This window comes from Podarcis cretensis (assembly GCF_951804945.1).
Source record: "Podarcis cretensis genome assembly, chromosome: 9".
NCBI classification, from domain to species: domain Eukaryota; kingdom Metazoa; phylum Chordata; class Lepidosauria; order Squamata; family Lacertidae; genus Podarcis; species Podarcis cretensis.
This window is the reverse complement of record NC_137178.1, coordinates 2,370,339-2,393,201: the sequence shown is the minus strand read 5'-3', so window position 1 is coordinate 2,393,201 and position 22,863 is coordinate 2,370,339. Positions and strand designations below refer to the sequence as shown.

At 46.5% G+C, this 22,863-nt stretch overlaps 1 protein-coding gene across 1 annotated transcript in view; it reads left to right on the top strand.

Annotated features, from left to right (window-relative positions):
* Positions 1-3,639: 3,639 nt before the first annotated feature.
* ATP6V1B1 (ATPase H+ transporting V1 subunit B1) overlaps positions 3,640-22,863 on the top strand; it is a 66,622-nt gene continuing 47,398 nt past the window's right edge. The window contains exon 1 of the mRNA XM_079990945.1: positions 3,640-3,914. Within this exon, the coding sequence (XP_079847071.1) occupies positions 3,803-3,914 (112 nt within the window). The 5' untranslated portion in view covers positions 3,640-3,802. The remainder of the gene's footprint in view (positions 3,915-22,863) is intronic.

Sequence of the window (22,863 nt, the reverse complement as noted above, 5' to 3'; positions counted from 1 at the left end):
TGCTGGAGAAGACTCTTGAGAGTCCCATGGACTGCAAGAAGATCAAACCTCTCCATTCGGAAGGAAATCAGCCCTGAGTGCTCACTGGAAGGACAGATTGTGAAGCTGAGGCTCCAAGACTTTGGCCACCTCATGAGAAGAGAAGACTCCCTGGAAAAGACCCTGATGTTGGGAAAGATGGAGGGCACAAGGAGAAGGGGACAACAGAGGACAAGATGGTTGGGCAGTGTTCTCGAAGCTACCAGCATGAGTTTGACCAAACTGCGGGAGGCAGTGGAAGACAGAAGTGCCTGGCGTGCTCTGGTCCAGGGGGTCCCAAAGAGTCGGACACGACTAACCGACTAAACAACAACAACATTTTCATTGGAGAAATGTTGGCGGGCATGTTTCTCTGCTACCCGCATTTCTCTGAAGACCCTCGTGGTCAGCTGGACCACCAAAAAGGGTGCATGCAATGACGTTTTCCAGCCTCTCCCATCTCTGTGCAGAGACAAACAGCCGTCAGCAGGACCCGTAAAGCATGAGCAACGAACCATGTGCAGGCCGTTGAAACTCTGCAGCTGTCACAATCATGCATGGCAACCATCACACAACTTGCTTCCACAGAGGAATTATACACCATGCGAAACAGATCCGAATGAGAGGTTTTCTTGCTTGATGTGAAGATGAAGAATTCTGGGCAATTCGAAAGCTTGCAGTGTTCAAAGCCCAGATACAATCCTGCCTTTGGCTCCTCTGTTTTGCAAGACCAGGCTGCCAGTCTCTGTCTCAGTGAAAGAAATATAACTTTTGTCATAGTAATAATTTAAGGAAATTCCCTGGCCTTTTCAGGAGCAGAGAAAGAGAGGGATGTTGTCATTCCTTGCCTGGGAATTCCATGAATTTTTAACCAACAGCAGCGGATGTACAAAGCCCCCAAGTCTTTCAAGGTATGCTGCCAAAATATCCCTGTTTGGTGTTTTCTTTTGCAAACAGAAGAAAGGATGCATTTGCAATCAGCTGGTGGTTTAACAGAAAGCAGAAAGCAGAGAGAGTTTGTAGCGTTTCCCCTCCTGGGATCAAGTTAGAGAGGGAACACGGGTACTGCCAAGCCACTTAGCACAACGGTTTGGTGGTCCAGCTGGAGGTTGAAGTTACCTCATGGCTGAGTGGGCAGCCCGTTCCTCCTCTGGCATTGTCTGTAGCAGAATGGGGCGCCTTGCTGGAAAAAGTGCTAAAAGCAAAGCCCTGTACGAGATAATATTCCTGGGCAAAGACGCCTTCCTTCTGCTGGCCTAGTGCAACCCTTAAGATACATTAAGATCTCCTCCGTAGCAGGGGAGGAGAGGATCAGCTCCTCTGCAAGGAAGACTACAGCAGTGCTAATGCCTCCTGCAGCTCTGATGCTGTGTTTTATTCTAAAAGATTCAAAGAAACTATATATATGATGGCAGGATCCCCAAGGAGGGGCTCTGTGGGGAGCAGACTTCAGGCACCAGGCCCATTGGCAGACCAACTCTGTGTTACAAAGATGTCTGCAAACACACACCCTCCAACATTTCTCTGATGAAAATAGGGACATCCCATTCCATAATGATAATTTTCCTGTTTATATCCCACACAACTTACTGGGTTGCCCCAGGCACTCTGGGCAGTTTTCAACATATATAAAAACATAATACTGTAAAACATTAACTTCCCTATACAGTGGTACCTCGGGTTAAGAACTTAATTTGTTCTGGACCTCCGTTCTTAACCTGAAACTCTTCTTAACCTGAAGCAACACTTTAGCTAATGGGGCCTCCTGCTGCCGCTGCACCGCCGCTAAGTGATTTCTGTTCTCATCCTGAAGCAAAGTTCTTAACCCGAGGTACTATTTCTGGGTTAGCAGAGTCTGTAACCTGAAGCGTATGTAACCTGAAGCATCTGTAACCTGAGGTACCACTGTATAGGATTGCCTTCAGATGGCTCGGGGGTCGGATAACTCCATACCCTCCAACATTTCTTCAGTGAAAATAAGGACATCCTAAGGAAAAGCGGGACATTCTGGGTTCAGATCAGAAACCGGGACAGATTCTCCAAATCAGGGATGTCTCTGGAAAATATGGACACTTCTTTCCTCTCTGTTTCCTCTGTGCTGCTCCTTCCCCCTCTGGCACCCACTGCCACCAACAACAATATTTTGCGTTCACAACATGTGCTGTTTATACTTCCAACATCCCAAGCTTAGTACATTGTCAAGGAAAGATTAGTATTTCCCTCTGGAAGGAGCAACACCGCTTGATGCAACTGACCTTTGCTGGAAGGATTCACACACACCACAAGTCCCCATCAAATTATCTCCCACCTTTTGTCCCATCACAGAGCTCAAGATGGTCATAGGTGGGGGCTTCTGGCGGGTGTCGCATCCAGACACTGGCTAGGTCACTCCTGCCCAACCTGGTTGAACCTGCCAGACCTGCTTGCCCAGTACCAGCCGTGTGACAAAAGAAAAAATAAACCTCTTTCTTTCTTTCTTTTTTACAAATTTGTTTATTTGATTTTACACACTAAAGGTTACAATCATACCACAACACCTTTCCACAGGTACAAGATTCCCATGAATCTCTGAACTTCCCTCCTCTTCCTCTGTGGGTCCCATTATTAAACCTTTTCTACTGCATCTTTTATAGTAATCTACCAAGCAGGAGATAACTAGAGTATGGACCACTCTGGCGAGACAATCTGCAGGCAGGGAGGGTCTCATCCTGCGTACCAGGTGGAGCTGGGAGACAGCTGCCCTGGACATAGAATTGACCTGCACCTCCATGGACAGCTGTGAGTCCAAAATGACTCCCAGGCTGCACACCTGGTCCTTCAGGGGCACAGTTACCCCTTTCAGGACCAGAGAGTCCTCCACACCCGCCCGCCTCATGTCCCCCAAGAACAGTCCTTCTGTCTTGTCAGGATTCAACCTCAATCTGTTAGCCGCCATCCGTCCTCCAACCACCTCCAGACACTCACACAGGACCTTCACTGCCTTCACTGGTTCCGATTTAAAAGAGAGGTAAATTCCTATCCCGTCACCTCTTACTCTTTTAAAAAGGGCTGCAACCTTTTCCTAGGGGATCCCTTCGATCATTTCGCTGGCCCTTTTCTGAACCTTCACAATCCCCTTCCTGAATAAAGCCATGGCAGTGAGAATATTGCTGCTTGCCGGCAGAATCCGAGACCAGGGAAAAGAGTCGGTGGAAGAAGATTGGAAGAAATTTAAGGACTATTTGCAGAAATATTGCAAAATTAATGAATGTTAGATTGATGTTGGACAGAAATTAATTGGTTTCCAGCTGTAATGTGAAGGGCGAGTAATAAGCTAAAATAAGTCATAATAAGTTATAATAAGGATTTGTTGAGTTAAGAATTTGAACTGGAATACAAAAGGGGGAGGCGAGCGGAGGTCCGGGAAATAAGATAATGGAATAAGTAATGAAAATTATATTTGTTATTTTGCCATTTTTTGTGCATGCTTTTTTTTTTTTTTTTGCTTGTGTTTTGTATTAATTTGGAAAAACCTAATAAATATTTAAAAAAAAAGAGAGAGAATATCGCTGCTTGGGGGGGGGGGGAGCCTTACACGCCCCAGATTTTTCAGCGAGACCTTTGCAACATGCATCTCAAACCTGCAGCTGCCGGACAGTTTACAGGCAACAAATAACTCTGTGTTCAGGGACAACACGGAGGAGGAGGAGGCAGATCACCGCTGCTGGCCTCTGTCAGGCAGATCAGGTACAAAAACTTCAGAGACCAGCTCTTGCTTTTCGGCTCGCGTCGACTCCCCAAGGACATGGCCACCAAGGTGGAAGTGAGGGTCAACGGACACCCGGGAGGAGTCCTGGCCGGGGCACGAGAGCACGTCCAAGCAGTGACCAGAAACTACATCACCCACCCGAGACTGAGTGAGTATTTTCGGGAGGCGTCAGAAAAAAGACAGGGAGCTCGAGAAATCTCTTGCCCGTGCACACTTCGAAAAGGATGCTGCGATTGCTAAGACTTACCCAAAGAAAAGGCATGTCAGGCGAATCTCCCAGCACCCTTAAAAAACTACAGTTCCCAGAATTGGGGAGGGATATGCCTTAAATGCGCTTGAAAGGTAGGCTGTGGGTCTGCTTAAGATCTCAAGCGGAGGAGATCCAGAAGCCTCTCATTTGCAGGATCCAGTTCTCCTCCTTGCCGTCTCCAAAACTGCCCACTTTATCCCACTTTCCGTGGCTTCCTCCTTCTCCTGGGGGAGAGTGCCTGGGAGGGGAGAAGACCGGGATGCTGAGGATAATGGAAAACATATTATTAAACTGAAGAGGAAGAGTGTGAGAAACTAGGGCAGGAGATCTCTCTCTCTCTCTCGCTCTCTCTCTCTCTCTCTCTCTCTCTCTCTCTCGGTGCTGTTCAGCCTTTGCCTCCTGGGCAGCACCTTATTATTATTATTATTATTATTATTATTATTATTATTATTTATTTGTACCCTGCCCATCTGGCTGGGTTTCCCCAGCCACTCTGGGCAGCTTCCAACAAAGATTAAAAATACATTAAAATGTCACACATTAAAAACTTCCCTAAACAGGGCTGACTTCAGATGTCTTCTAAATGTCAGGTAGTTGTTTATCTCTTTGATATCTGATGGGTGGGTGCTCCACAGGGCGGGCACCACCACCAAGAAGGCCCTCTGCCTGGTTCCCTGTAACCTCACTTCTCGCAGGGACGGAACCACCAGAAGGCCCTCAGCGCTGGACCTCAGCATCCGGGCAGAACAATGGGGGTGGAGACGTTCCTTCAGGTAGCCTGGGTGCCTGAGGACCTAGTATCCCATGTGTTCATATGTTGCCTGGAAAATGAGGAGAACAAGAAATGACGCCCCCAATTCCAAACCCCAGGAAAGGTTTTGCACCGTGACGAGAGAGGGAGGATCTGGGACTGGGGTCTGCAGAGCAGCCAAGCAGAGCAGAGCAGTTCTTTCAGAGTCTGCCTTCGAAGGCCTGTTCCCCAGTTGCCACAGCTTGCCCATGGTTTGTGAGGTGTGTTGCGGGAGATGCATAATCACAAACACACTTCTGGGTATTGCTGAAAAAGTCCACCCAGTAATAGGTGTTGGTGAGGGTGAGGGTGGCATGGGTGTAGCCCCTGTAATTTTTATTTTACATTTGTATCCCCCTTTTCTTCCAAGAAAAGCACAAGTTTCTTTCAAGAAGCACAAGTTGGCATAGGTGGTTCTCTCCCCTCCCCATTTAATCCCAACAGCCCTGTGAGGTAGGTTAGACTGAGAGGCAGTGACTGGCCCAAGGTCACCCTGTGAGCTTCATAGCCAAGAGGGGATTCAAACCCTGGTCTCCTTGGTCCTAGTCCAACACTCTAACCACTAGGCCACACTGGCTCCCATGTGCCTCATCCAGTTGGAACACAGATATTGTTCTGAGTTTTATTCTTTGTGGATCAAGTGTCCCTGGCTGGGTAGCTTAGGAGTATTTCTTCTCAGTTCACCTGCCTGCTCATGCCTCCTTGTGTGAATACAAAACATGAAATAATAATCATCATCATCATCATCATCATCATCATCATCATCCACCCATCTGGCTGGGCTGCCTCAGAAGAAACCAACTCCATACATGTGAGAACAGGGACCTGTCTGCAACACTGGACTTATAATATATTTGTGGGGTTGGGCTCCCACAAAGTCAAGGAGCAAAATTGAAGACCTATGGTCTCCAAGCTCACACAAACACATGGTAAGGCAATTCCCCAATGACCTTGGCCGAGGTGACAGCTTTGGCCTGAAATCTCCCGGTTGCAGTTCCAGCCTGTCTCCATCTCGCACAGCAGGTCAGAAACAGCTCTGAGCTGCCCCAGCCCAACTTGGTCGGATGGGCTCTGGCTGGCTCAGAGGGTTTTATTATTAACCACAGCAAACAGGCGGAGTCTCCAGTCACAAGGAGGCCTGGTATTTCCCCCCCAGGTCTTGAAGGCAAGCTGGCTGGGGCGTGAGAGGGAGAGGGAGAAACAGAATATTGCTGCTGCTGTTATTTCAGGCACTGTTTGATTTCCACACGGGTGCCGGGTGCTATACATAGCAATTCTGTGTTGGGGTTGGTTTTTTAACCATAAAGCAGCGTATAAAATTTATGAAATGAATAATAAACAAACAAGCAGACCAGGGCAGCTGCAATGAGTGATGTGTCAAGTTGGGCCTTGCATTTGGGTTTGTGTAACCCTCAGCTGTGCCCAGTCTGTGTTCTGAAATTTAACATCTACTAAGACTGTCATACATCCAGAATTTCCTGAACATAGCTGGATTGCGGTAGTCGGAAACAGTGTCCAGGCAGAAATCACTGATGTCCGGGAACATCTGGAAGTACAGTCATAGCTTGCTTGTCGAATGCCTTGGTTGGCTCCTGAGTGACCGAAACCTGGGAGTGACTGTTCCGATTTTCAATGTTTTTTTGGAAGTCGAATGTCTGGCAGGGCTTCCGCGGCCTTCCGATTAGCTGTAGGAGCTTCCTGAAGCCAATCAGAAGCTATGTTTTGGTTTCTGATTGCTTTGGAAGTTGAACGGACTTCTGAACAGATTCCATTTGACTTCCAAAGTACGACTGTATGGCAACCCATGTCAGACTCAACAACTTTTGTGTCTGGATATTTTCTTTTTGAAATATGGAAAGCCTAATCCAGGGGTCAGCAAGGTTTACCTTGCCTGGGCTGGATCGGTCCTGCAGAGATCCCTCTGTGGGCCGGATCATGTGTGCGCCTGTGATTTTCGGCGTCTGGGTTTGCACACCTGTGATTTTCGGTATCTGCATCTGTGCCAATGCAATTTTCAGTGCCATGGAAGCGAGTCCCCATGCTGCGCTGGTTTAGCGCCATGCGCGAGCAGGCAGCTTGGTTCAGGGTGGCTTGTGGGCCGGTCAAACAACCTCCACAGGCCGCTTCCGGCCCATGGGCCTTAGGTTGCTGACCCCTGCCCTAATCTAAACACCCTTAATTTCTATGATCTGAAGCATGCATGGCAGATGGGCAACAACTCTAGCAGAAGCAAAGGCTAACCCACAAAGAGGGGGTGGGATGAACCAGGAATGCTGGGAGTTGTGTCCCCGGCAAAAAGGCAGAGTTTATAGGTGTGTAGGGAAGGAAGTGTGCATAGGCTTCTTCTCCCTGGGCGCAGGCAAGGATCGTGCATGGGTGAGTGGAAGAACATTCCTCCCTCCCTTTCCATTCCCCCTAACCCCGGAGACCTGTCTTCTGCCAGGCGTGAAGGCACACACTGTTCTTAATGGGTGCAGCCACGGCAGGGTCAGGGGGTTACGACTGTGTCAGAATGTGTCTTTCCAATTGAAACCCCCTCCCCTTCAAGGGCAGGCATTCACACTAGCGTAAAGGAGGATGAGGAGGAAGAGCGGCAAGGGGCACCCAGGAGAGCTCAAAGGCCCAGGAGGTCAAATCTGGGCTGGCAGAAGAGACACAGCCAGACCTTGCCAAAAAAAACCCTTTGTGTTTAGTTGTCCCGGATCCCCAGAACCACCAAAAACGGAGGGCAACATTGGCACCCTCGATGTGCGTGGAGGACGTAGGTGCCAGCTCCCTGGGTGTCCAAGCACTCACAAAATTCCCCATGAAGGGGCTGGTCACCCACACATTTTGGCGCTAGGGCTATGCACATGCACAACCCGGGCACCCCCCCCCCCCAGTCACACACTCCTAGTGGACGATGAGAGGGATGGTATTCAGAATTCCAGCCAAGTTTAGAGAGCTGGTTTCACAACTTCTCCCCCACAGATGCCCACTTAACTGCATTGATCAGCAAAACTGACCCAGGGCCGCATAATACCTGTTCCACATTTTTAAGAACATCAACTTCTAATGTGGGAGCACCTGCACTTTGGAACTCCCCGCCTATTCACATCAAGCAGGCATCTTCTTGGCAGTCTTTTCGGCACCTGCTAAAAGCATTTTCGTTTAGACACGCCCACCCACAAGTTTAGAGAGATGGTGCGAGTTTTTCCTTTTTGAATATTTTAAATTGTTGCTTTCAGCTGGTTTTACTGATCGTTTTGCTCTTGTTTTCTTTTTATAAGCTGCCTTGAGGTTTTTCGTTTTGCAATCAGGTGGTGGATAGGTTTTACAAAATAAATAGATAGAACAAGCAATTTAAGAGAAGTGTAAAAGCAAAAAGCAGAACTTAAAATCAGAAAAACAAAACATTAAAATAACTAGCATACAGCATTCGCTGTATGTTCTCCATGAGATTTTACACATAACAGTAAAAATTATGATTACGATGGTACTATTATTATGTAGAAATGACTTGCTCAAAAAAGAGAAAAAAAATTTAATTCTGTGTGCAGATTATCATTATAAAAATAATAATATTAATATTCCACCTTTTCCCCAGAACTGGGGTTTGAGGCATACAACACAGAAAGCTAAAGTCATATAAAAGATAATAGTTACCTAGTAATTAAACAATAATGGAATTAAAACAATGCAACTCCATACAAAATAATCTATTACAATACAGATAGTAAAAACAGTGAAGCATTATTAAAAGTCCTTTACTTGAAACCAGACAGCCGCCCAAAGCCTGTCAGAAATAGAAAGTCTGGCAAATGAGCAGCAAGGAAGGAGCCAGTCAAAGTTCTTTCGGGAGAGAGTGCCAAAGTTGCCTGGGAGGAGCCACTACTGAGAAGACCCCCTTCTGCATCGCCACTTGGGGAAAGGGCCACTCTTAAAGATCTCAGAACCTAGGCAGCTTTGTACAAGGAATACTGTATTTCAAATAGCCTGGATGGATGCGGGTGGCGCTGTGGGTTAAACCACAGAGCCTAGGACTTGCCGATCAGAAGGTTGGCAGTTTGAACCCCCGCAACGGGGTGAGCTCCCGTTGCTCAGTCCCTGCTTCTGCCGACCTAGCAGTTTGAAAGCACACCAGTGCGAGTAGATAAATAGGTACCGCTCTGGTGGGAAGGTAAACGGCATTTCCGTGCGCTGCTCTGGTTCGCCAGATGTGGCTTAGTCCTGCTGGCCACATGACCCGGAAGCTGTACGCCGGCTCCCTCGGCCAATAAAGCGAGATGAACGCCACAACCCCAGAGTCGGCCACGACTGGACCTAAGAGTCAGGGGCCCCTTTACCTTTAAGCCACATAGGGCATTATGATTCAGTGGTTCCCAATTAGGGGTCCCAGGAACGCACCCAGGGAGTCTGCGGCCCCATTCCTTGCCTTCCCCACCAACTGATTTTCAGCATTTTTTGCACACTAATATATATAAAAAATTGTGGTCTGTTCTGTTTTTTTAGTATACCTAAAACCATTTGCTTATTAGGGGCTACCCCACATTTTCTTCCAAAAATTGCTTTGCAGAGATAACTACCATAGAGTTATCAAACTTTTCAAAAGTAGGGGGTCTGTGGCTTGGCTTTTGAAAAAGAGGGGCTTCCTCAGTAATTAACTAATTGGGAACCACTGTTACGGGTCATAACCTAGGGTTGTAGTATTTCAAAAGGTGAAAATCCGGATGCAAAAGTTGTTTAGCTTTTTTTTTTTTGGCAAAGTTGTTGAGGTATTATATCTAGAGAGCACCATGGAATTGCCTATAGAACAGAACCAAAAAAAGCAGCAGCAAAAAATATGCCATTAAAAATTATCCCAACCTGTCCAATGCCTGGGGTAAGATATACGTTTTTACCTGGCACTGAAAATACGTTTGTTTGTTTGTTTGTTTTTAAAAAAGCTTTTTAGTGTGTTTTATAAACAGGGATCCTAGGAGTTATTTAAATGAGACAAATAAACAGACCATTTCTTCTATGTCATTTGTACATCACAAAAATAGCACGATAAATTTGCAGTGATATCTACAACGTAACAGTTCCTTATTAGCGGTCAGTGTACAAGTTCTTGGTTCGTGGAGATGGTTTAAAGGAAAGCGATATCAGTAACAAAGGAGAAACAGGCTACAGCAGCGAGTTCCACAGATGAACTATTATTTATTTCTTGAATTTTTACGCCGCCCTATACCCGGAGGTCTCGGGGCGGTGCACAGAACTAGGCGTTTGCATGAAGAATTCCTTTCTTTTACCTGTCCTGACTCTGTCCTTTCCTCAGAGCCAAGTGCTGGGGGAAGGGCCCCAATCCGTTACACGCACCCACCTCCCGCAGCTCAATGTCCGGAGGAAAGTTTTGCATCCCTGGAAACGCCGCAGTGAGCGCAACAAATTCTTTATTGCATTAATTTTTTTTTTTTTTGGAAAAGCTGGGATCTTCCTCTCTCTCTTTTTTTTTTTTTGGCAGCCCAGCACATTTCTTTCATTCTTTGCAACCTCCCCACCCCCCCTCCAAAAAGGGGGGGGAAATAGCCCGTAGAGTCACATGACCGTGCAGGTGTGTATGGGAACCCTCTGCTGCGGGGTCCTAATTAGTGGCATAATGTGCAGCCCCCCCGCTGGGCCTTTCACAAGCTCCGCTCGGTTGGGACAGGCCGATGTGTTTGACAGCGCTGCGCGAAGTGACACATCGCACAATGAGCAGGTTGCGCCGGGGAGGGAGGCGGAGGAAAAGCGGAGCCACTAGGGACCATCGGGAAAGTTTTGGATGGCGAGCCGGGGAGGATGGAGATGTCGCTGGCGGTGATGGAGCACCCGCATTGCAAGCGCAGAAATTCCTGGGTTCAGTCCCGCGCGGTGGCAACTCGGAGAGCTGCCAGTCAGAGTAGGCGGTATTCAGCTGCATATGGACCAACTCTTTTAATAATAATAATATTTTATTTAATAATAATAATATTTTATTTAATGATAATATTTTATAGTTAAAGCTATGGTTCTCCCAGGACACGGGTGGCACTGTGGGTTAAACCACAGAGCCTAGGACTCGCTGATTAGAAGATCGGTGGTTCGAATCCCCGCGACGGGGTGAGCTCCCATTGCTCAGTCCCTGCTCCTGCCAACCTAGCAGTTCGAAAGCACGTCAAAGTGCAAGTAGATAAATAGGTAGCGCTCTGGCGGGAAGGTAAACGGCGTTACCGTGCGCTGCTCTGGTTCGCCAGAAGTGGCTTAGTCATGCTGGCCACATGACCCAGAAGCTGTACATCGGCTCCCTCGGCCAGTAAAGCAATATGAGTGCCGCAACCTCAGAGTCAGTCACGACTGGACCTAATGGGTCCCTTTACCTTTACCTTATATGGTTTTCCCAGTACAGTGGTACCTCGGGCTAAGAACTTAATTCGTTCTGGAGGTCTGTTCTTAACCTAAAACTGTTCTTAACCTGAAGCACCACTTTAGCTAATGGGGCCTCCTGCTGCCACCGCACGATTTCTGTTCTCAACCTGAAGCAAAGTTCTTAACCCAAGGTACTATTTCTGGGTTAGCGGATTCTGTAACCTGAAGCATATGTAACCTGAAGCATATGTAACCCGAGGTACCACTGTAGTGATGTATGGAAGTGAGAGCTGGACCATAAAGAAGGCTGATCACCAAAGAATTAATGCTTTTGAATTATGGTGCTGGAGGAGACTCTTGAGAGTCCCATGGACTGCAAGAAGATCAAACTGATCCATTCGGAAGGAAATCAGCCCTGAGTGCTCACTGGAAGGACAGATCCTGAAGCTGAGGCTCCAAGACTTTGGCCACCTCATGAGAAGAGAAGACTCCCTGGAAAAGACCCTGATGTTGGGAAAGATGGAGGGCGCAAGGAGAAGGGGACGACAGAGGACGAGATGGTGGGACAGTGTTCTCGAAGCTACAAACATGAGTTTGACCAAACTGCGGGAGGCAGTGGAAGACAGGAGGGCCTGGCGTGCTCTGGTCCAGGGGGTCACGAAGAGGCAGACATGACTGAACGACTCAACAAAAACAACAACAAGCCTGAAGCTCCCATTTGCTAAAAGACAGTAAAATACAATATTAAAACAGCTGACAGGGAAAATGAGTAATGAAAGTCACTAAGGGCTTTAGATGCATGGAAAGCATGGAAAGAACAAAGAGGATGTAGGTTGGATGGCTGGCTATCATGGATGCTTAAGCTGAGATTCCTGCAATGAAGGGGGTTGGATTTGATATCCCTTGGGGGTCCCTTCCAACTCTACAGTTCTATGATTCTATGACTTATTAGGTGACTGAAAATAGAAAAGGCCTCTCACCACCTACCTAGCATCTGAAGTTGGGGAGCCTGGGGAAGGAAGGAGGGTCCTTAAGAGATTAATACAAGAGGCTTAATTTAATTGTTGGCTTGCAATGGAGACAACTTTTCTGACCATCACTCAAAGCAACAGGAAATCCCCAAAGCATCAGACCTCAAGGATGAAGATGCAGAAACAATGTGAAAATACCATGCAGGTGATCAAATGGTCACCAGGCAGCAAGGAGCCCTTTGCGTTTCTTCCCAATAGGTCTTCTCATTGAAGGCAGCAACATGCCCCCCAGTGCCAGAGGGGGCAGCCCATTGGAAGAGATGCAATTCATACATATAGGAGAAAGCCCAAGGGTGTATTCAGGGATACAGCTGGAAGAAGAGTTAAACTCCTGTGGATCCTCACGCAGGCCTCAATTCTGGGGTGGGTAGAGAGTAGCTCTTGATGCAACTCATATATTTATTTGTTCAACACAGTTTTATAATGCTTTCCCAAGGTAATTGTGTGTATGTACACACATACACACACACACACACACAGAGAGAGAGAGCGAGAGAGAGAGAGAGAGAGAGAGAGAGAGCGCAATAATCAATAACTAACTTCTTCCATACAACTAAGCTTAAATGCATGGGCTAATAATAATAATAATAATAATAATAATAATAATAATAACACCCCGTCCATCTGGTTGTGTTGCCTCAGCAGACCCTTAAGTTTCTTTTTCTTTTTATAATTCATCTCTATTGATTTAAAATATCACCTTACATATATATTACAAATAGTTACATCAAAATTAAGCTCAAAAATATAATAGAAAAAAGATAAATAAAATAAAAATAAAATGCAAAGAAGAGTTAACAATAAGAAATGAATATTGGTTATAACATCCTGTCTTTTCTAATAAAGTCTTCTGAAAGAAACTTCCAATCATTCTCGATGTACTTTTTCTATTGCGTGGCAAGTCCCCTCCCCCATGTGAAATGAAGACACTGGACACATTATTTAAGGTTAATGGGCATAAAAAGGCCACAACTTTATTGATTACAGAATTGAAAGGTATTGGCCTTAGGCATTGGCTCCTATCGACTACCCGGCATGGAGGTTATCCACAAGCCGTGGGAGTCCTGTTGAAGTACGCCAACTAGGATCCCACGGGTGTCACCGCTCGGGGGTGTGCCAGAGGCCCCTACCTCCCTAGGTTTCGGACAAGGCAACGCCCCCCGGAGTCCTCTACCAGACTACCCTTTCCATTGGGGGAAGGTGATGGCGCTTCCTTCCCCCCATTCATTTGCATAACAATTAACCCCTGCCAATGCCTAACCGCCAATACAGCGGAAGTTGTGACGTTTGCTACGAGGTAGGCGAAAAAACCAAAAGGCTGGAAGTGTGTCAAATTGGAAAAATTCCTACCAGGCCCCTTGCGGTGACCAACCGAAGTCCATAGCAAGGTCATAGCTAGCTAAGCCTAAAGGGGTGGGTGGGATGGGAAAACCGCTCGGCTGGAAAGGGGAAAGAGGGTGGTCCCCGGGCGTGCCTGGCCTTAAATAGGCTAGGCCCCGCCTCCCCGGCCCGCCGCGTGTGTGGGAGGAATTAGCCCGCAACCCTCTCTCCTCCCAGGTCAGAAATAGCTTTGTCTTAATTTTATCGCACAGTTTGTTTTATAGCTTTTCCTGTATATTTATCTAGTATATTTATTCCATTTGTTTATTATATACAAATATCATTCAGTTCTGCTAGGATAATGTCATTTTTACAATATAATCTTATATATTCTTTGAATAGTCTCCATTCTCTGAATATTTTTTGATTTGGAGTCCTCTGACTTTTCCGGCCAGCTTTGCTAATTGAAAGAACTCTAGCATGAGTGATTGCCAATCTATTATTGTGTGTGTTGTTTCACATTTCCAACTTCTGGCTATCAGTATTCTTGCAGCCATAACTGAATACAGGCCCTTAAGTTTCTAAGTCTTGTCAGGACAGAATAGTGTCAGGATCAGATATTAAAACTGTTCCTGGGCTGCATGGCCCTTTAAGAACACCAGGAGAGCCGGCTGGATCCATTCAGTAGCCCATACCTAGCCCAGAATCCTGTTCTTGCAATGGCCAACCTGATGCTATAAATTTGTCTAATCCTCTTTTCAAGCCATCTAGGTCACTGCACTCAGTGGCAGGGAGTTCCATAGTTGAACTCTTCTCTGTGTGAATAATAAATCCTTTCTGTCCTAAATCTTCCAACCTTTTTGAGCAAATTTTAAGGAAATTCACCAAAACCGACATTTCCGACGTGGGTTTCCATACGTCTGGATTTCCCCAAACATTTAAGTGATTTCTGGACACTGTTTCCAACGGCCGAATCCCTGCAAGGTCTGGGAAATTCCGGACACATGGCAAGCCTAAATAAGAACCATGGAAAGAGGTGGCGGCCAAGACCCTCCTCTCCTCCTGCCTCTTGAGTAAATGAAACCTCCGCAGGCTGAATACCAGCTAATTCATGGCGAAGGCATAAGCATCTCGGGTTCCAGGCAGATGAAGTGTCCTTAAGCCCCCTTGAAATCCATGGTGCTTAAGTGCATCATTCTCAAGAAGCAGCGTTGACAGAAAACATCCCCTCCAACTTTGGGCAGGAGAGACGACGGTGCTTGTTTTGCTCTCGATAGACAAGGGTGTTCCAATATGGTAGCAGTCGGGAAAGGAGCGCAGAGCAGCCATTTTTGTGGGATGCCTGGAGTACGGAAGGACAAACCTGTCCATTCTGGTTGCCTTAATTTTTTCACAATCATCAATTCAGCTCTCCACCCTTTCGCATCAGTTTATGAATTCAATCATCCCTGATGCAGATCAACACTGTGAATTTTATCTCACGCACAAACATTTTTGTACACAGTCTTGCACAATGTAGACATTTTTGCAATGCTGTTTCCCCTCCTTTACCAATATAAGCAGTTATGTGCACACTAATACCTGCATTTTTTAATACGATGCATTAGTCAGACGGGGAATTGCATTGCAAAATTCAAGAAAGTGCGAATTTTACAGGATGGCTGTGTTTCAGGTTATCGTTTCTGGAAGAGCAAATTTGTTCGATTCTCTTTTAAGAACTGAACTTCTCCTCCACTGATTCAGAAAGTGCATTGATCTACCACAAAATGTATTGTGCTTTTACTGCCTGTAAATACTTCACTGCCAAAAAAAAGAAGGCGAGAGATCCAGAATTCAGAAATTCAGTACGGTTTTGTGACCTGGTTTGCAAACCAGGCCACCAAAGTCAACCTTTATTCCCAGCCCCTTAATCAACTCAAAAATTCAGTTGTTTAACTGAAGCCATTTTAGCTCTCCTGATAATGGAAACTTTTTGTTTGACAAGGAGTGATAGGTTCGAGAGCACCCAAAGATCACCTGCACGGAAGTTTTGGGGATATGCAGAATTATTTAAAGTTGACTGTTGTTGTTGTTTAGTGGTTTAGTCGTGTCCGACTCTTCGTGACCTCCTGGACCAGAGCACGCCAGGCACTCCTGTCTTCCACTGCCTCCTGCAGTTTGGTCAAACTCATGCTGGTAGCTTCAAGAACACTGTCCCATCATCTCGTCCTCTGTCGTCCCCTTCTCCTTGTGCCCTCCATCTTTCCCAACATCAGGGTCTTTTCCAGGGAGTCTTCTCTTCTCATGAGGTGGCCAAAGTCTTGGAGCCTCAGCTTCAGGATCTGTCCTTCCAGGGAGCACTCAGGGCTGATTTCCTTCAGAATGGAGAGGTTTGATCTCCCTGCAGTCCATGGGACTCTCAAGTGTCTCCTCCAGCACCATAGTTCAAAAGCATCCATTCTTTGGCGATCATCCTTCTTTATGGTCCAGCTCTCACTTCCATACATCACTACTGGGAAAACCATAGCTTTAACTATACGGACCTTTGCTGGCAAGGTGATGTCTCTGCTTTTTAAGATGCTGTCTAGGTTTGTCATTGCTTTTCTCCCAAGAAGCAGGCGTCTTTTAATTTCGTGACTGCTGTCACCATCTGCAGTGATCATGGAGCCCAAGAAAGTCAAATCTCTCACTGCCTCCATTTCTTCCCCTTCTATTTGACAGGAGATGATGGGCCCAGTGGCCATGATCTTAGTTTTTTTGATGTTGAGCTTCAGACCATATTTTGCGCTCTCCTCTTTCACCCTCCTCACTTTCTGCCATCAAGGTTGTGTCATCTGCATATCTGTGGTTGTTGATATTTCTTCCAGCAATCTTAATTCCGGCTAGGGATTCATCCAGCCCAGCCTTTCGCATGATGAATTCTGCATATAAGTTAAATAAGCAGGGAGACAATATACAGCTGGTTCAAAAACCAGGCAACGAATCAAGTAACAGCAGGTTAAAATCGCCAAGTGGCCTGAATTATGTGGCCCTCTCCAGAAAAAAAATGAGACGAAGAGTCCGGGTGCCCCTGCTGAAAGCACAAAGAGATGTTCTCTGGCCTAGAGGGAAGCCTGAACTTTGCAGAGGACCCCTTAGGCTTGTTTGAGAAGGGGGGACCGAACCAACAGATGCCGGGGAAGGAGAGGGGGGGCTGGCGGAGTGGAAGCAATTAGCGACTTGGTGTCATTGGGCTGGTTGCCCCCTTTGTCAGCACGGTCAATTTCCTTTGCTCCCTGCTCTGCCCCCCTCGCCTCTCCCTCCCGCCCCATGGGAGTTAATCGGACACAATGGTCAGGGTTAATTCAGATTGTCAAGGATGGGAGCTGTGAATTTCAGGGAGGAGGAGGCGGGCAGAGGGCAGCCTCCGGGGGGGGGGAGAGAAAAAACACCCCGCGTGCACACACACATTTCCCTTTTTAAATTTTTTTTTATGGCATCCACAATTGGGCCCAACAGCTTTGGAGACACCTTTTCCCCTCTCCCCCTGACTCCCTTCACCTCTGCCAAGGAAGCCCACGGCCCACCCACTCTGCAGCCCCCAGGAAGCCTCAAATCCTCTTTTTCTTTTTCGCAGCGGCTCAAGCCCTTAATGATCTGAATTGGTGCTTTCCGGTGGGGCTGTGGGGGGGGGGCCTTCTCCCCGCCTCATTTTCCTGCTTTAAAATGAAAAGTGGAAAATCTTCCTTCTGCAAAATCCAGCCCTGTGGGCATTTCCGTCTCGCGACTTTGTCTCCCATGGAGAAGAGCGGTTCTCCCTCTGAACATTTGCTGGGTGGGGATTTGAATTGGGCCATGAAGTCCCGTTGCTACGGCTTATCTGCTTTGGGTATATTTGGCCAACACTTATAAAGCGCTTGCTCCAAAGAGAGGGAGGGAAAATAATATCCTCCAAGCTGCCTGTCATTCATATCATGATTATATTTATTTATAGCCTGCCTTTTCCCCAGACTCAAGGTGGCTTACGCAAGTTAAAAACAGCTAAATAAAATAAAATGCAAGAAGTTTAAAAACTTATAGAAGGTAGTAATTAAAAAGTAATTAAATTTGAATAGTTAAAACAAGATTTTAAAAAACCAAATCAATTAAAATACAGATAATAAAAACAGCACAGCACTATTATTATTATTAATAATATGAATAGCATTAATGTAATTAATTGAATTTGTATACTGCCCTTCATCTGTAGATCAACCTTTACCTTTAAATCACTGTCAGTTCCCAAAGGAAATTGTCTTCTCCTGCTGGTGGAAAGACAACAAGGAGATTCAATTATATACAAATATTCAATTATATATAAAACATGACTGAAACGCACAAACCAATTTTTTTAAAAAACAAAATTTGCATTGTTAAAAATATCAGTAAATCATTTAAAAGAAGCTTTAATTAAATCATCCTGTCTGGATAGGATTCCTGGAACAGGAAAACTTTCAGCCGGTGTCTAAAACAGCACAACAACAACAACAACAACAACAACAACAACAACAACAACAATTTTATTGTTTGTACCCCACCCATCTGCCTGGGTTTCCCCAGCCATTCTGGACGGCTTCAAGCAGATACAAGAACACAATAAAACATCATTATATTAAAAACTATACAGGGCTGCCCTCACATGTCTTCTAAAAGTTTTATAGTTATTTTTAGGGTTGCCCTACCTTGAAGAGCAAAAAAGAGGGCAGTCTGGGCTGCTGCCCGCCTGAGACAGGGACAGAGGTGTGCCTTTCCCCCCAGCTTAGGCTGGCAGTGGCTGCAACATGCAGAGCAGCCCAAGCCCAACCCCCAACCCCCAAAAGAAAAACCTTGACATTTCCTTTAAAATGTAAAAATTCACCCAGATGGGCATGTTGGCCCTCCCAAAAGAGGACATGTCTGGGTTTTCCCGGACGTATTGCAACCCCATCTCCTTGACATCTGATGGGAGAGTGTTCCACAGGGCCGGTGCCACCACCAAGAAGGTCTTTGAAGATGCTCGAACTCAGGACGCAAGGGAGAAACGTGCTAAGAGGAAGGCACGCTTGGCAAATCCACACTGTGATCAACTCCTGCCCAGAAACCAATGTCCCCACTGTGGAAGGACGTGTGGATCCAGAATTGGCCTCCACAGTCACTTACAGACTCATTGTTAAAACCGTGTTTATGGAAGACAATCTTACTCAGCTACAAGGGATCGCCAAAGAAGAAGAAGAATGCAGGAATCTCAACTCAGGCATCAGATGGCCATCCAACCTCTGCTTAAAAACCTTCAAGGAAGGAGAGTCCACCCCCCCCACCCCCCAAGGGAGACTGTTCCACTGAGTTGGGTGTGAGCAGGGAAGTGGCAAATTTTGCAGATGCTCCCAAATTGCTCAGGGCTGCTAAAACCCAAAGAGATTACAAAGGTCTCCAAGAGGAGCTCTCCTAATGGAGAGCTGTTCTTTTGCCAGATAGAAATGGGAAAAAAGAGTTGGGTGGATCCACCCCCTCTTTCATCTCAGGGGTTAATGATGATAATGATAACGATAACGATAATAGCCCTGTGTCCCAGAAATTCCTCTGGCCTTTGGGGACTTTCCGGGGAGGCGCGTTTTCTCGGGCAGCTCCCCCCCCCTTCCATCCGTCCGCCCGCGTCTCGCAGCCTCAGCCCCATTAGGCCTGACACGTACAGCCACCATTTCTGTAAAGGTCGTAACCTGCTCAGTGGGGCTCAGCAAGGCCAGGTTCCTTGAGCTCACACATCTGCGCGCTGGAGCCTAGACTGCCCCGCGGAGAGGAGGCCAGAGGCCAGAAGGACGGAGGGCCCGGGAGGATCCCACATGCGCTTTTGGGGTGACGCATTTTCCCTGGCGCTTCTGGAGGAAGGGCTTTGCTTCTGTCCCTCCCATAAATAAACGGAGAGTGTGGCCTCTCTGGATTATTATCCATATTTCTATTTCTATTTTTTCTATTTTTTCTATTTTTTCTATTATTTCTTCTACTTCTATTTCTATTTCTATTTCTATTTCTATTTCTATTTCTATTTCTATATTTCTATTTCTATTATTTCCGTTTGTGGAATGTTCTCCCCAGGAAAGTTCGCTGGGCGCCTTCACTATACACCTTTAGGCACCAGGCAAAAACATTCCTTTTTAACCAGGCCTTTACCTTTACCTTGCCTGACTTTATCTACATCCTATACCCTTTCTAAAATGCTGGCTCTTTTTTTTGGGGGGGGGGTGTTATTGGGTTCTTGTTTTTGTTTTGATTTTATTTACAGTGGTACCTCCGGTTAAGAACGTAATTTGTTCCGGAGGTCCGTTCTTAACCTGAAACTGTTCTTAACCTGAAGTACCACTTTAGCTAAGGGAGCCTCCCACTGCTGTCGCGCCGCTGGAGCACGATATACCGTATTTTTCGCTCTATAAGACACACCAGACCACAAGACGCACCTAGTTTTTGGAGGAGGAAAACAAGAAAAAAATATTCTGAATCTCAGAAGCCAGAACAGCAAGAGGGATCGCTGCGCAGTGAAAGCAGCAATCCCTCTTGCTGTTCTGGCTTCTGTGATAGCTGCGCAGCCTGCATTTCCCCTTACTTTTTAGGAGGGAAAAAGTGAGTCTTATAGAGCAAAAAATACGGTATATAATGGGATATATATATATATCCCATTTCCCCCATCCCCTCAAGGTGGGGAGGGCTTACTGCTAAAACAGAAACAACTAAAAGCAGAGAGGCAGCAGGGAAGTCAACGTTAAAAACCAATTAAGCATTAATAGAATCTATCTATCTATCTATCTATCTATCTATCTTGCTATCAATCTATAACGAGTTTGTTTTGTTTTGGTTGGTTGGCTTGGCTTGGCTTGCTTGTTTGTAAGTCACATTGGGATGCCTTGGGTAATAATAATATTAATAGTAAGTTATTATTTATATGGGTTGCCCTGACAAATTAAAAACACAGTGAAACATCGAACCAAAGCGACTAACAAATTTAATAGGGTAATACAGTACTACCTCTGGATGCGAACGGGATTCATTCTGGAGCTCCGTTTGCATCTAGAAGCGAACGCAACCCGCATCCGCGCATGCACGGATCGCGATTTGCTGCTTCTGCATATGCGCATGATGTCATTTTGACCGTCTGCACATGCACAAGCGGCGAAACCCGGAAGTAACGCGCTCCGTTACTTACTGCCGGGTCGCCGCAGCACACAACCCAAAAATACTTATCCCGAAGCTACTTCAACCTGAGGTATGACTGTAAATAAACAGCCTCAGCACCGGCCCTCTCCTTAAAGGGCCACAGCACCATGTGCCCCATCCTGCGCCCACATTCCACCGCCACAAATGCCCCCCACAACCCCCGCCATTGGCCAAATTGCCTAATGTGTAATTAACGTGGGATTAGCACTCCTCAACGATGTCCCCCCCCCTCCCAACACACACAAATTCCTCTCTGCGCTGAGGATTCTGGTGACATCATTTGCAGTGACAGTGGAGTGACTGGGTGAGAGATTAGCTGCGCACGCTTCAAAATGTCACCGTGCGCCTTCTGCTGCGGCAAATCGAGAGGAGCGGCCTTCGGTCGCAAGAGCCCCATCGCGGTTCAGCTTGGAAAGTCACCGGATAGGAAGCAAACGGTGTCAATAAATAAGCAAGGGATCTTGTCTTTTTTTGTGGGGGTTTCCTTCCGGGAACTGGAAGGCGGGCAAAGCTCGATCAAAGCGGGTTTGCTTGCAGCAGCTGTGCCTGTGTGTCATCTAGGGCAGGGGTCAGCAAGACTTGCCAGGCATGGGCCGGATCACTCCCATGGAGATCCAACGTGGGCCGGGCCAGCGCAGTGCGACGCCGGAAATAGCTTCTGCGCATGCCCAGACGCCGAAAATCACGCATGCACAGAAGTGATTTCCGGCGTCTGGGCATGTACAGAAGCAATTTCCGGTGTCTGGACATGCACAGAAACGATTTCCGGCATCTGGGCATGTGCAGAAGTGATTTTTGGTATCTGGGCATGTGCAGTTGCAATTTCTGGCGTCTGGGCATGCGCAGAAGCGATTTCTGGTGTCTGGGCATGTGCAGAAGCGATTTCTGGCATCTGGGCATGCGCAGAAGCGATTTCTGGTGTCTGGGCATGCGCAGAAGCGTTTTCCGGCATCTGGGCATGCGCAGAAGCAATTTCCGGCATCTGGGCATGCGCAGGAGCAATTTCTGGCGTCTGGGCATGCGCAGAAGCGATTTCCGGAGCCACGGAAGAGAGTCCCCGTGCTGTGCTGGGGACTCGCCAAGTGGGCAGCTCTGTTCGGGGGCGGCTCAGGGGCTGGTTAAACGGCCTCCGTGGGCCACAGGCTGGAGGAAGAAGCAGGCTGGAGGCTGTGAGGGAGAGACATGCCTGATTTCTGCTCACATCCAAGGCCATGGCGGCGGGAGAAGCAAAACCCTCTTGGGGTGTCAATGCTGTGAACCCCTCAGGATGTGTGTGTGGGGGGGGGAATAAATCATATATCATACAGCTGCACATATGCGCAGCTTGCAGACTTAACATATATAACAAGAGAAGAACATGTGTTTAGAGCAGATCGCAAAACGTTTATTGAATATATGGGGGGAAATTGTGTATGCTTGAAAACGCTGGCAGCATTAAGATCAATTCAGCAGCGTAAATAAGTTTTGATGGATGCAATAATGGAACAATATATATACCTTCCCCTCGTCTTCCCTTCCCTCCTTTCTGTAGTTATTCATTTAATATATTTTTATTCCTGCGTATCCAATTCAAATCTATTAGCCAATTTCCCCTTATCTTCCCCTTAAGTATCTCTTACTGCATGTGTTTATATCAATCCCACTAATGTTTGGATTTGTTTACAATGTATCTTCAAATAATTAATACATTTCCCCCATTCAATTTTTAAAAGCTTCTCTGCTTGATTTCTTATTCTTCCGGTGAGTCTCGCCATTTCTTCGTACTCCATGGATTTTAGTTGCCAATCTTCCTTTGTTCCTTCCTTCCTTCCATCTTTGGGCGTAAATCCCTTGAGCAGCAGTGGTAGCAGACTTAAAGAATTTTTTTCTACTCGCTGAGTACTTCTCCAAGGATTATACCTAAAAGAAAAGCTTCTGTTTCTTTTCGTAAAAGTCATCTTAATCATTTTTCTTCAACTCATTTCCCAGAAAGTGCCATGTACATTCATGCAAAATGCAAAGCTCCTCTGTCCTCTGAACTTACCTATTCAGTTCTGCTATAATAATAATAATAATATAATAATAATACCCCACCCATCCGGGCAGCTCCCAACAGAATGTTAAACAGAATAAAACTTCAAACATTAAAAGCTTCCCTAAACAGGGCTATAATAACAGCCACTCTATGCAGCTTCCAACA